The sequence below is a fragment of the Nestor notabilis genome, unplaced genomic scaffold (genome assembly GCF_000696875.1).
Source record: "Nestor notabilis isolate BGI_N333 unplaced genomic scaffold, ASM69687v1 scaffold4798, whole genome shotgun sequence".
NCBI classification, from domain to species: domain Eukaryota; kingdom Metazoa; phylum Chordata; class Aves; order Psittaciformes; family Psittacidae; genus Nestor; species Nestor notabilis.
In genome coordinates, this window is record NW_009941402.1 from 15,953 (window position 1) to 30,176 (window position 14,224).

Here is a 14,224-nt window from a genome sequence, read left to right on the forward strand (position 1 = left end):
GTTCTCCATGATGCGGTGATGCTGCTTTATGGTGTAAAGCCAATAGCGCTTGATGGATGTGTGAGGTGGTGGTTATGGGTGGAGAGCTGCTGTTCTGTTGCTGTATTCCCTTGTTTGGTTGATGGTTGCTTTACCCTGAGACCATGTCTCTGTTTAAGGGAGATTTCACTGAGCTTTTGAATGGGAAGCTCAAAACTTGTGTCTTGACAGACACCAGCGAGGGGATGGGGTTGGCAGCAGAGGACAGCTGGGTGGATGGTCTCTCTGAGTGTCTTCAGAGAGTGGATCTGCTAAGTGTGGGGGCAGTTTGGTGGGGTCTGGGGTCCTTGAGGCGGGTTTTCAGAGGGTGATGTGGAGCCAGGTCTACTCTGGCCATGTGAGCCCCTTGGGATCCCCATCACCCCCTTCCATCCTCTTGATTTCCTTCCATTGACAGACTGCACGTTGGTGAAAACAAACCTGGCTGCTATTCCCAGCAAGCTAAAGATGTTTGAAGCAGCACTTGCTTGGAAAATGTTTGTTCATGGTAGTTTCTAAAAGGATTTGATACTCAGCCTGCCCTTTCTGAGCTCTTCAAGATGTTTTTCATGAGTGTGTGCTGGTGACTTTTGAAAACTGTTTTCTGTGTTCAGATTCTCTGAAAATAAAGAGGAAAAATGGTGTGAAAAGGCTTTAAAATCTTCCTAATTTTAGCTTTCAAAATATTTGTAAACCATCTTTTCTTATTGCTTTTTTTTTTTTTTTTTCCCAGGCAAGCTATAAAGGGATCAGGGTTGGGATGTTTGTGTTTTCAATGGAAGTGAAGGTGATGCGAGTGTCTGTGTACATCTCTCAAGGTCTTATCCAGCTGAGCTGCAACACTCAGCTTTAAAGATGGGAGAATGTTTCTGGCTGGAGATTGTCCCCTCGCTCCTCCTAGGAAGGAAGAAAAGTGTCTACAATTAACTAAAACCTTTAATTTCCCCAGGTTTGGGTTTTGTCCTTATGCTGAAGTAGAAAAGCCTCCATTTTACATTGAACTTAAAATCATACAATCATAGAATGGTTTGGGTTGGAAAGGACCTTAAGAGCATCCAATTCCAACCCCTTGCCATGGACAGGGACACCTCACACTAGACCATGTTGCCCAAGGCTCTGTCCAACCTGGCCTTGAACATGGCCAGGGATGGGGCAGCCACAGCTTCTCCGGGCACCCTGTGCCAGCACCTCAGCACCGTCACAGGGAAGAGCTTCTGCCTTATATTTAACCTGAACTTTCCCTGTTTCAGTTTAAACCCATCACCCCTTGTCCTATCACTACAGTCCCTGATGAAGAGCCCCTCTCCAGCATCCTTGTAGACCCAGTGCAGAACTTGAATTCAGGGATTTTGGATTCAAACATTTTCCCTGCTGGTTTTGGCTTAGTTTTTAAAACTTTTGCTATGGAGGGTGATTCCTCAGTCAGACTTATCAAAATGAAAACACCAGGACTTGTCTTCTTAAGTGATGGGTGCATTATATTTGGGAAGGTTTTTTTCTATAGAATATGGCAAAGCGTGATCAATTTACAGATAATTCCAAGCTTCTCAAATCCATGGTTTTCCATGGATACCAAACCTCTGCTGAAAGAGAAGTTACAGGCTCCTGACCAGATGTCAGATTTTGGTGTGGATTTAGGAGGTACTTCCATAAATACATAGTCATTGGGTTTTGGGTTTTTTTAATACAGCAGCAAATAGGGTTTTCCAAGGAAATAAAGATTTGGCAGCAGGGCCATGAATGGGCTTCTTCCTGCTGGGATGTTCAGCATGTGGGGTTGCTGGGGATCTCCAGAGGTCACCCCTCCATTGCCTACCCCGGCTCGGGGTCCTCCCGTCTGCATAGTCCATCCCCTTCAGGATCCTCTGCCAGCTTGAGTCATCTTCATCTTGATGAATACTAATTCTATGACTATTTTAGGTCTGAATTGCCTCTGTGGCTTTCAGGCTGGCTGTATTTTAAGTAGAAGTGGGGTTCATTAAGTAGGGATTTAATCTAGAGCCATTGCTTCAGCTCTTCGGTCTTTGGGTGCAGAGGGAGTTGTCTGTAGCTGAGCCTCAAAATGTGCTTACATGCCTCCCAGGCTTCACACTTTATTAGGGATCTGCACAAATAAAGAAGGAAGGAAGACTGACAGGTTACCTCATAGTAAATAGTAAACATACTCAATGGGTTCACGCTGCATTTCTGTTTGGTAAAATAAATCAGCAATAGCTTAGCATTGGTATTTCAAGCTCTCTTTCAATATTCGTGGCAAAGAATGATTACTAGAGAGAAAATGATGTGGTTCTAAGGTACTTCTTTGTGCTCAGCATCTCAGTGCTTTCCACTGGTGGTGTGGAGTTTACCCAGCAGTTTACTGCTGTTGTGCATCTGATTGAGGTGTATCCTGCAGCCTTGGTGATGCAGGCTCCTGTCTTGCTGGATCTCCAGAGCAGCTGGATCTGGGAAGTCTAATTTCCATTTGCTTGAACAGTCAATAGCTTTGCAGCTTCCATCAGTTTTGAGTGTAGAAATGAGGCTGTGAATATGTTTGTGGTGTATAAACAGTGTAAGTGTAGAAGACTTGAATTCATGGGAAATTAGGGCCCAGATTTGTGTGGTGCTGAGATCTTGGGGTGCTTGAAAATGGAGTTTCTCACTGGGATGCTTGACTTCAGGCTCTGCTTATTTTATCCTTTGCATGGATAGCATGGTGCAGGATGAGGTTTAGTACTTCTTGTTAAAGCACCAGCGATTCTCTTCAGAAGGAAATCATGAGGTTGTGTTCAAGCAGGTTCATGTGGGGTGGTTACCACTGTGGGGTTTTATGCTGCTTTTTGAATCTCTTGGCTTTCATTGAGCTAAGATCTTCTGTGGTGCCTAGAAAAATGATGTCCCAGTCCTTTACTACGCAATACAAGCCTTAAGGTTTCATGAAAATATGCCTTGGATCTATAGACTTGCCATCCTTGGATAATCACTAAGAAAGATTTGAATCTGCAGATAGTGGTTGCAAATTTTGCCCACATCTGCAAGTGGAAGGGTGGCTGTGGGCTCCTGGGCTATCTGGTTGTTCCCCTTGCCCACTTCTCTTTGAAGGCTTCTTCTTCCCTGTTCTGAAAGGCTTTTACCCTGGTAACTTCTGCAAAACACCACTTAATGGCAGAGGTATTTTTGCTCCCCTCTGATCTATGCGGCCCTATTATGGAGGCTGTCTTATAATCAATGTAATTGAAGATCAGAGTTAATGAGGACCTCTGTGCCTGCAAAATCCCCCGAGCGAAGCTAGGCCTCAGATGTTAGATAAGGAAATGATTGGGCTGAACTGAAAATCTATTTGGCTAATTAGATGATGCATATTCCCAGATGCCGGTGGGGAAAAAGAACGTTTCACAAAATAAAGAAATGTGATTTTGTAAGAAAATACTTTTGGCAGGAATTCACTTCTGGCTCTTGGGAGTGTCTCTGATACGAGACCACTCATATAAGATGTTGTGTATTGGGGCAATTCCCTCACCTCAACTATGGAAGTGAAGTGGGAATAGCCCATGCGGCCACTGCCCATCTGCACTCTGAGCCTGGCATCCTCATGGACACCACCTGCATGTGCTGGGGATGTGATTCTCTGATCTTATGAATCAGATTAATTACATTGGTACACATTTCTGCAGAGATTTTGGAATCAAATCCTGTATCTTGTGATGCTGGGTAGTGCTAAGGACAGGGGAGTGACTGGGCAGAAGAGTGTCCAAGCTGGTGGACCATTTGCTGGGGCATGTTCATATGGAGAGGAATGGTCAAATGAAGTTCTTTGGGTCTGAGTGTTGGTGAACTTGGTATTTCGCTAATCTTGACATCATAGCAGCTCCTGAAGAGTAGAGTGTTCTGATATTAGGCCAAAATGCATGTTTGGTGGGGTTTTATGTTGGTTTTGAGTTATTTTTTAGATTCTTACACTCACCTAACACACTCCTTTCCCACCCTCCAGGCAGCAGCTTCGTTGTGAGTGAGGGGAGCTACTTGGACATCTCCGACTGGCTTAATCCAGCCAAGTTGTCCCTGTACTATCAGATCAATGCCACGTCCCCCTGGGTGAGAGACCTCTGTGGCCAGAGGACCACCGATGCCTGTGAGCAGCTGTGTGACCAGGAGACAGGTAAGGGAGGCTTGAGGAAGAGTGAAGACCTTGGGAAGCTTGGAGATGTGAGGGAGGTTTGTCTGTGGGTACTTCGACATGTGCTTGGTTCACCTCTGCTTTAGCCTGGTTTTGGGTACGAAGGTCCAAAAGGTACCAGCAGGGTCACCCGGTGATGAACCCCATCAGCAAAGTGTAAAGAAGATGGGCACAAAGATGGGAATTTGAAATGGTGGAGCTGTCACTTCTTTGGTGTGGCAGCTGCAGACACATGGAGTTAATCTGCTTGTAAGTTGTGCTATTTTGCTGTCCAGTTTGGAAACCCTACTTGTGAGCTTTCCCCATCTCCATCCCTTTGGTTTTTTGCAGTGAGCTGGGAACATATTAAACAGCAAATGTACAACTAGTGAATGGGGGCAGGGGGTCTGCATGAGTGGAAATAAGTTTGTGTGAGCCCAGCCAATGGCTGGCCCCTGGGAGGTGATGTCTCAGCAGGACTCGTGACAGGACCTTGCATGGGTCTTTTCACTGTGTGTTTGTGTAGGAGGCTCATGGCTGCAAGCAGGGATGTTGGTTTCTGGTTTTGCCAGGGGTTTGGAGGGAGATGGCTCACAGAGAAGACCTTTTCTAAGCCTCCCACTTGCCACGGACTGTGCTGTTAATAGCATCCTGAGAGGAAGAAATCCGTCATGAATGCACTGTGGGCTGGCAGAGGGGACCCTGTTCTCATCCCTCCCTGCTCAGCTGCGATGCAAATACTGAACATGCTCTAATAAATGTTTTCTTGCTCAGGAATGTTCTCTTCTTAGTACTCCTGCTCCTCAAGGCTTGTCTGCACGGAGGCACTGACAGACACTGATGCTGCAGGATGGTTACTCAGGATGAATTTCCCATGTAGATGAGCCCTGGGCATCACTTACAGTCCCAATGAGGGCTGGGAGGTGACAGCAGCCACCCCGGCAGATGGAGATGGTGTGGGAGGAGGCTCTTCTCATCCAGATGTCACAGAGCAGAAGGGTTGTTTCAGGCATCGGCAAAATGCAACTACCTCAGTGACAGAGCGAGGATGCATTCAGCTCTCCCTTCAATCACAGGAGAAGGAGAGAGGAAAAAGCTCTGCCTGCAGCAGAAATGTATGGAGCCAGACCATGACTTCCCCTTTGGAAGAGCCCCCCTATGCCATCCTTGGCACTGAGCAGTGCTGGTTTAATCCTCACATGGCCTCTGCTGCAAGGAGCGGCTATTTCCTATGCCATCCCAGCTGCCACTCCCCCTCCATCCCCAGCTCACAGGAGCAGCTTGTCACTCTTGCTGGATGCCCCACGCTTGAGCAGGATGTGTCAGATCTCATTTGTAGGGAAGGGAGGGATGCTTCTTAGCCCGGGAGGTGCTCTGCTCTGTGCTGTACTGGATCTGAACCTCGCCAGCTGCTCTACGGTTCCCATCCCTGGTTCCCATCCTCCCTGCTTATCCATGATGGAAGCCAAGGGCAGAACTGCCTTCATCTGATCCTTCAGCTTCCTCACCTGAAAGCTGTCGATCGGCTTCTTCCCCTATTCTCCAGCCACAGAGTTTTCATGTGGAATAAAGGAAGATCTTTCTCCTGTCTCTGTCGGTTGGATGCGCAGGGATAGAGCAGGTCTGGCCAGTGGGGCTGCTGGTTTCCAGAGCCTAAATCTACAACCCCCCTTAAGAGGTCCAAACTTCGCAAGAGCTGAGCAACCACCCACTGAAAGTTACACCTCTGGAAGTGCCTATTTGGCACCCTATCCTAGGACATAACCCCAAGCACTACTTACACACGTCACCATTGACCTGCCTTTGGCTGGTAAGGGGTTCCCGTGCCGGGCTGGAGCAGACTGTAACTCCATGATACACTGCATGTATTCTCAGATTTATTTTTATTAATGTCATTCTGGTTTTAAGGGTGATTTATTTTTATCACCACGAGAGAGGCAGGCCTGTGGTTTTACTATGGGACATAAATCCTGCCTGAATTTCAACCTTTTCAGGTCAGGGATTTTCATCACCTCCATGAGCATCCCAAGTGATGCGTACTGAGGCTTTCCCCTGCCCTCTGTCCTCTCAGGCTGGGTGAAGCGTCCATGAGGACTGGGGTTTGTCCTCTCTGGAGGATAAAAGTCTTGAAGGTTTCTCCTTCAGGAAGAGAAGCAGGAGAGCTTCTCTGTGGAGAGCAGCACAGCCAGGTTTGAGGTCCTCCAGCACATTTACAGCTTATTTGACTTAGCTTAATTCCATGGTAGTGTGGATACAGCCTTGTCCCAAAGCCTCCTTGCTCCAAGGTAAGCAGACCTCTGCAGGCAGCACTCAATGCTAGTGGCATTGCCACAGGCTCTTGGCACATGTTTAGACAGGGCCCCCCAGGTCAGCGATGCTCTGTCTGCTGGGTCTTACCCCTTCCCAGCACTGTAAACCTCTTTTTGGGTTGGAGTTTTATGTAAGATCTGTCTGTACAATGTGCTTACTCATGACTCCAGCCACCAAGTACTGCTTCAGTATGAATAATAATCCGCCGTGAAAGCAGAGGCTCTTAAACGCTAGGAAATGCCAAAATACATTTTGCTTGCCTGACCTTAATTTGCCTTCCCTTGTGTCTTCACCGTGTGACTCACTCTTTAATTAAATGATTGCTGCCCCCCTGACAGATTTCAAACCCTCTTTGCAAAGCACCAGCTCGTCAGAGCTTGTCAGAGGGAGCACCAACATCTGCACGTGAGCAAAATACCATCTTTCTCCTTCACCCCTGCCTTGGAAACAGGCAAGCTGATTGATCTGACATGACTGACTGTAAATACAGACATAAATGGATGCTGCTGAAGGTCTTCCCCCTGCAGATGAGACACAGTGGCCATGCCCCAGCCGCCACATCAGATGGGACAGATAGCTCACCAGGGCCAGGATGTGGTCCTTGGCTGAAGAGGTTCAGCCAAAATGCCCCATCCTCTTGGCAGGAGCTGACTGGTGCTTGGAATGAGAACAGGGAAAGGTTTGTCATCTTCTGGGACTTGCCATCAACTCTCCTCACTCTGTGCATTTTGGACAGATGTGGAGCACATTGCCAGTGCCACCACTTGTACCACGCACTGGGATACCTCTTGTGTAAGATTCAGGAGCGCTTTTTCCCTGGCCTCCCTTCCCAGCACTGGTAACATTGATGAGAGCATCTGTTTCCAGCAGCATATGCAAATCCTGATTTGTGAGCACAATTACCTGCTTTGTATGCACAAAACTGATTCACTTGCACATTCTGTGGGCATTGCTTAAGAGACCTGCTGGAGAATCGGTCCCTTAGGGCCAAGTGCTGGAAGAAACAGCCTCTGATTCTGTGCTGTCAGGCTTGCTGGAGCAGTGGCATAAATGAGATGGATAGCACCTTGATTAGCAGGTGCAAATGGGTGGGATTTTCTTCTCTCATCTATAAATCAGGCACTTTGCCATCAAAATCCTCTCCTTTTCATTCACAATGGATGGCACGCCCAAAGCAATAGGCATGGGCTTGTAAGGACCAAAGGAAATGTGGTTGCGAAGGGTCTTTCTGGGAAGTGGCAGAAGGAAACAGAAAAGGTTTCCATCATCTTCCAAATGGATGTTTGTCACCAGAGATGCAGGTGGTGTTCCTGGGCAGGTAGGACAGAGGTCTTGTGGGCAGGCTATAGATGAAAGCCACTTTTAAACAGAGCCATTCTTTAAAGGTAACCTGTTAAGGGGATTTGGAGGTGGCAATGCTGAGCAGGTAAATCAGATGACCCATCCTGGTGAGGGTGTATTTGTGTTTATGAAAACAGCCATTTCCTCTGATAGTTCAATTCAATGTCATGCAGGTTTTGTGCACATCAAGTAATATTTGTTTGTTCTTGCACACTTCTGCTGTTTTCGCTGTTGGAGGATCCAACCGTCTTTATTGACTTAGACTTTTCGAAGATGAGGTTCTGTCTCTCTAAGGTATGGAGTTTAATAACTTGGTCAAAACCCATGTAATATACAATTTCTCTTCATGTGGCAGCACAGCTTGCCTCGTGCACCAAGCAGGGCAGGAGGCAGTGAACTCCCAAGTTAATTTAGCTTCGGGCTGAAGTGTTATACATAAACAGCAATCAAAATGCATGCCTTCGAGGGGGCTGAGTTAAGGTTATCTGCGCTGTCTTTACACTCTCATTTTCTGCCATTAGAGTGTTTAATCCTGCAGTTGTTAATGTTCTTGTAATGGCATTTCTGTGCCTGTCTAAAGACCACGGAGGGGAGGGAAGAGGAATGAGTTTTACCCTGCAGAGCTGGCCCTGGGCCCACCTCCATGGCTTGACCCATCCCACCAGCCCTGCAGGAGATGGTTTCTCACCCCACTGTGGTCAGATGTGGGGCAGTGTTCACCCCAGAAGATGACAACCATGTCACATTGGACCACCCCTGGGATGTCTTGCTGCTTCCTTGCATCAGCTGTGAATGTGTGCCCAGGGAGATCTTCCTCAGTGGTGTGGCATAGGAGCTGAGCAGATGATAAATGAGAGTATAACCCATGCAGAGCGTAAACCTAGACACAATCCTTGGAAGCTAAGCTTGCACTTAGGTGCTATGATGAATCTGGGTGAAGAGGGCGACTTGCAGAAGAGGGAGAGGAAGGATGATTGTCACATTAACTCCAGGTTTTCCCTGGGCTGGATCAGCTGGGCAGAAACCTCCTTCCCTGTCTTGTTCATTGAGAGCTAAACTGCTTTTACAGACACTGCATTTCTCATCAGCAAAAGTGCAACCCCTGAAGGCCAGGGACTGCAGATAGCAAGGGCAGGAGGAGAAGCTTTGGTTGTTGGAGGAGCCACGGCCTCAGGCAGGGGTCAGCCCTGACTGAAGAAGCAGCTCTCTGAAGATGCTTCACTTGTTCATTGAAGTTGGGAATTTGATGAAGTGTTAAGACCCTTGTTCATCATTGCCTCTATTTAATTTCCTCCGTATCTCCTTCTGAACAGGCGCCCTTGCTCTGCCAGACCACAAAGGCACAGCAAACTCTTCAGGAAAGGTTTTGTTGCAGGGTTTTTAACTTTCCTCTCATCTCTATCGATGGAAACCCTGGTGCCAACCCTTGTGCAGATGTGTCTTGTCCTGTCCCTGGTGATCTCAGCCTTGTCACCATCCTGCTGGGAGCTGCTCCTCCCCGGGGATCAGCAGCAGGGCACTCACTGGCTCGGGTACCTGAGCATGAGATGCTGCGCTCACACCCCAGCAGATAGCTGGATGTTTTATTGTTCTTATTTATGCCACACTGTAGGCAGAGAAACTCCTGTTTGAGGCAGGACTTGGTGGCTGAGGTCTCTGGGGTTTGCTTATCCCTTGTAGAGCGATCATCCCTCAGGAGGAAGGCTGGCAGCAAGGAGAGGTGATGCTTCGGGGGGCCCATGGCACCTCCCCATGGGTTATCACAGCTCTGGGGTAGGGTGCAGGGTGCAGCCAGATCTGCCTGCGTGAGGCTTGCAGGGAGGGAGGGAGATGGGCCAAGGCAGCACTGTGCATGGTTTGGAGACAGCATTGACCACGCCACGGGCCTGGTGGGGCCCCACAGCCTTCTCTTGCACCAAGGATCTGGGGTGCCCCATAATGGTGAGGAAGAACAGCCTGTGTGAGATGCCCATGGGATCACAGCATGGGCTTTGGATGGCTGAAGGACAAGAGGTTGGATTCACCTGCATCAGACTATGGATGCTGGATGAAGAGGCTGTTTCTCCTCCAGGAGCTCAGGAACCTTTGCAAAGGACAAATCGATGTAGGGCTTCCTCCAGATACAGACAAGACGCTGAGGCCTTGACAGCTTCATTATGGGAGGCTGCTGGTCATGGCTGTTGGAGGGATGGGGTGATTTGTGTTGCTCTATCAGTGGCTTTTGTCACACAGTGGTGCTCAGGGCATTGCCACCGCCTTGGGAAGGACACAGCAGAGACATACGGTGTCCTGCGTGATGGCAGGAGACAGCCCATGAGCCCAGCGTGGGAGCACCCAGGTCCCCTCTGCCCCCATGGGGACTCCAGAGCAGTGGCTCCTGCTGCGGGCAGTGGTGACAAGGGGACATGGTCCTTGCCAAGCGCTGAGCTTCTGGCTGGGACAGCAGTGCCTGGGCAGGAGACACCGTTTGCAGATGCCTTTGCTGCCCTGGTGAGGGGCTTCAGACCATGCAGCTTGAGCTGCTGATAGGGGGAAGGCTTCGCATCCCTGCAGCAGGGAAGGAGGAGGGACCCTCCAGTGCTCCCAGAGCAGGCTGGTAACCCTGGAGATGACTCTGCACTCACCCAGAAGAGAGGGGCTTTGTGCTGCAGCCCCTCTGTGAACACTGGTGCAGTCAGGGCTGTGCTCAACGGCTGTCTCTGTTCGCTGAAAAATGCCTGGCTTTGGCTTGCTGCCTCTGCAGACCCTTGTTCCTCCTGTGCGGTGGTGCGTGAAGGAAGGAGAAGCAAGAGGCGGTGTTGGGATACAGATGGGATGTGATGGGATGGGGGGTCTGCAGGGAGGACAACCCAGCTGGGCTGCAGAGCCAAAGGTGACAGGGACATGGTGCTGCAGCTTTCTGGCTTGCTGACACTGAGAGTGCTCTGCTGGGGCTGGCATCCCCCCTGGTTTGTGTTGTGTGTCCGTCCAGAGAGGAGGTCACCCAAAAGCTGGGCCCAGGCTGAGCATCACTTCAGGTGGGAGAGGCAGGTGTGATTGTGTACATGCAGTGCTCATACAGGTCAAAAGGTATGTGTTTGTAGCCCTGCAGCCTCTGGATTTGTCCCAGGATAGTGCCTTTCTGGCTGGGACACAGCTCCTGCACAGCAGAACATCCCTCTGGGATGAGGGTGAACGCAGAGATGCTACTGTGGAGGAGAGAAACACGGACACCACCAGAGCTGGGAGAAGGCTGACAAAACACAGGTTTGCTCCATCACTGCCAAAGCCCCTCTGACTCCTTAAACAAAAATGCCAATGGCAGCACAGAGCAGCTACCCTGGGAGCCTCCAGCTGGGTGGGTGGATTAGGAGGATCTTGCAGCATTATCACCAGGGATCATCTCTGCCCTAACGAGGCTAACGGGATTAGCCTGGCAGAGCATGGGGACAGCCAGGGAAGCTGTGGAAGCAGCATGAGACCCTGTCAGGAGCAGCAGCAGCACAGTGCAGTGGGTGACATGGAAGAATGGTTCAACTTAAATCTAACAAAAAAGAGAGCTAAAGGCTCAAGCTGTGCTGGTCAGGATGCAGCAGGAGCTGGAGGGCTGTGTTCCTCCACACAGTTGCCTTTGCACCATGGCTGTGCCACTGGAGGTGATGATCTTGGATGTGGCTTGTGTTAGATTCGTTTCCTTCAGGCATGAGCAAGCCTCAGCGTGGGCCAACCTTGAGCCAAAAGCTGTGGATGCTGACGATGCTAATGGACAATGAAAGAAGCCTCTTGTTCAGAAGCAGAGGGGAGCAGGGGAGGATGGAGAGCAGTGCTGTGGGTGCTGCTGCCTTCCCATTGCCTCAGCTCTCCCCTCACCCTTCCATGTACCTGCACTTGTCGCATAAATAACACACTCTCTGAACCTCTCTCTAGAGCTTTGGTGTTGCATTTCCTGGTTTATGCGTCTTCTCTCTGCAGTGGCAGAGGTGTTGCCCTCCCCTCCCAGTGTTTTGCTTAATAACACGCTGGAAGTATAACATGGGACCTCCAGAGTCGAGCACCGGGACCTGCTCTCGCTTAAACTGAGTGAGCAGCAATCCTTCCTTTTGCTGTTATAGCTCAGAATTGCCCCTGGATTATCCAGCCTGATCTATGTGTTATGAATCCAAAGGAAGACGAAGGAACACACACCTGTGTACTGTGGGCAGGGTGTGGGCTGGTGGCTGCACAAATAGGATGCTTGTCACAGCAGTTTGTAGGTCCTGAATCATTTGTCCTCCCACAGCAGCCGAACACTGCATGGAGGTGTGCGCAGGACCTGTGGAAACTGCATCCAATTGTCAAACTTGGTTGTTTTAGTTCATTTTGGTCTTAAGTGCAGGTTGAATCCTAACTTAGCCTGAGCAGATAATGGCACCCGTCTTGGAAGCACACAGGATTTAGTAGCTGTGAACAAAGGCACTGCTGTTTTGGCTTTTGGGGTTTTGGTTTCTTTTAGCAGAATGTTGAAATCTACTCTTTAGAAAATATGCTTACCCTAAAGAGGAGTTAGCTATACGGGAACCCCTTTTTCTCTCTCTTCAAATGGCTTTAAAAGGCATTTCTGGGCCCATGGGGATAAGCTTCGCTGGCTCAGCATCCTCCCCGGCTCGTCATTGCACCAAGAGAGGATGGGGAGAGACTGAAAGTAACTGAGTAGCTCAGGGGGTCAAAGAAAGAGGGTGGAATGCTGATGTGGAGAGAGCAAAAGCTCATGAAGACCTGAAAGAACACAGCAGGTTCTGCTGAGGTTGTTTGAAAACCCCACTAATTATCTACTCATGGGTCTAGATACAGAAATAGATCCTAAATCATTTGTCCCAAAGGGATCCTGCTCAAAGAGAGTCCCTGCTCCTCCCCAAAAACTGCTTGTCAGATCCCATGTTGGGAGCCTTCCTATCCAGTTCCTAAAATTCTGCCAAAGGGGTGCCTATCTCCCTGGAAAACCCGTGGAAAGCTGGTCCCGAGTGCTGCTGCTGGGGGGCAGGTACCTGTGCTGTGTGTGGCATTACCCAGTGTCCCACCTCTTAATCTGCACCCAGCTGATGCCATCATTTGCCCTCTCGAAATCAACCTCCCACTAAAACCTCGAACACCAGCTGAGGCTGTTGAAACTCCAGGACTGGAGTCGATACAATCAATATTTCTGCAGGTTGATGGAGTTTCTCTTCCCAACACCAAACTGATGGAGCAGTAAACAAACAGCCAGCTAAAATCAACCCTCCTGCTCCACGGGAATGGGGTTCACCACCAGCACCTCCTGCTATCAACGGGGAGGGGGTAATCAGGCCATTTGATGCCAACCACTGTAGTGTTTTTCCCCTCCTTGCTCTAATCTCTCTGGCAGCAGTTGAGCACAAGCCAGTGCCCCAAGACTCCGGCTCTGCTTCGCAAGCACTTTGGGACGTCTCTCGTTTGCAGAGCACATATTTGTTATGCAATGAACACCAGGAATTAATGATCCACAGCAGGGCTGGGGAAACTTGCGTGGTAAGCACCCAAGGAAAAAATAACTTTTCTGTTTTTAAAGCCATTGATGGAGCCATTAGAACCCGTGTTTTCCTGCAGCGAGGCCGGCCCAGCCCCCCAGCACTGCTGAGCCGGAGCAGGGCGAGTGCCACCATCCCTCTCCCAACTCCTTCCCTTCAGAGGAGCAATGTTCCTGCCGCTCCCATTATGAATCATGAGGTTAGCAGCTTTTGACAGATCATAAATCAGTGCTTCGAAGTCGCTGGGACAAATCCCAGGACATTTAATCTTTAATATTAGACGTGTTTAAGGCAGTGAATATTTCATGAAGGTGCTGTTGCATTTTAACACATCATTAGCTGTCTCTTCCCCCACTCCCCCCTTCTTTTCTTCTTTTGCTGCCTCCCCATTTCCAGGCATCTCTTCCTTAAAAATCTCAGCAGTTGAACCCCTGTCTCGCTCCCTCCTGACAGTAAAGCTCTTTACTGTAATCCCTGCGAGGCATTTTAAGAACTTGGTTAGGATCCTGATGAACACACAGGTACCTGCCAGTCTGCATTACCACCGTTGTAGGGGTCCCCCCCCCCATCTTCTCCACGTCCCCATCATTGCTGCTGGTGTTTACAGCTCAGCCTGCTGCACCATCAGGCACGATGGGGAGAGGAGGGGAGGGGGGAAAAAACACCAGCAGCAGCTTGTAACAGAAACTCCACGTACAAATCCAATTAATCTTTTGATTTTGCTGTTTCTTGCTCCGGGTTATGTATTTCTACGGAACATGGAATCAATTTGGGCCAAGCACGATGGGGTTTCTGGTGGGGAAATGTCTTCTCTTGCTGTCAATAGGGTGTAACAGGGTGAGCAGCACTCAGTGGTGGGGAGTGGGGTTGAGAACCCCCCAGCTGCAGGATGGGGTCATTGTGTGGGTGCTGCCCACGG

General features: G+C 49.4%; 1 protein-coding gene across 1 annotated transcript in view; it reads left to right on the plus strand.

Moving 5' to 3' along the window:
• LOC104410631 (astrotactin-2) overlaps window positions 1-14,224 on the plus strand; it is a gene marked incomplete at both ends in the record, with an annotated part of 71,615 nt that overhangs the window by 8,901 nt on the left and 48,490 nt on the right. Inside the window, one exon of the mRNA XM_010020862.1 lies at window positions 3,989-4,156. Coding sequence (XP_010019164.1) covers window positions 3,989-4,156 — 168 coding nt within the window. The remainder of the gene's footprint in view (window positions 1-3,988; window positions 4,157-14,224) is intronic.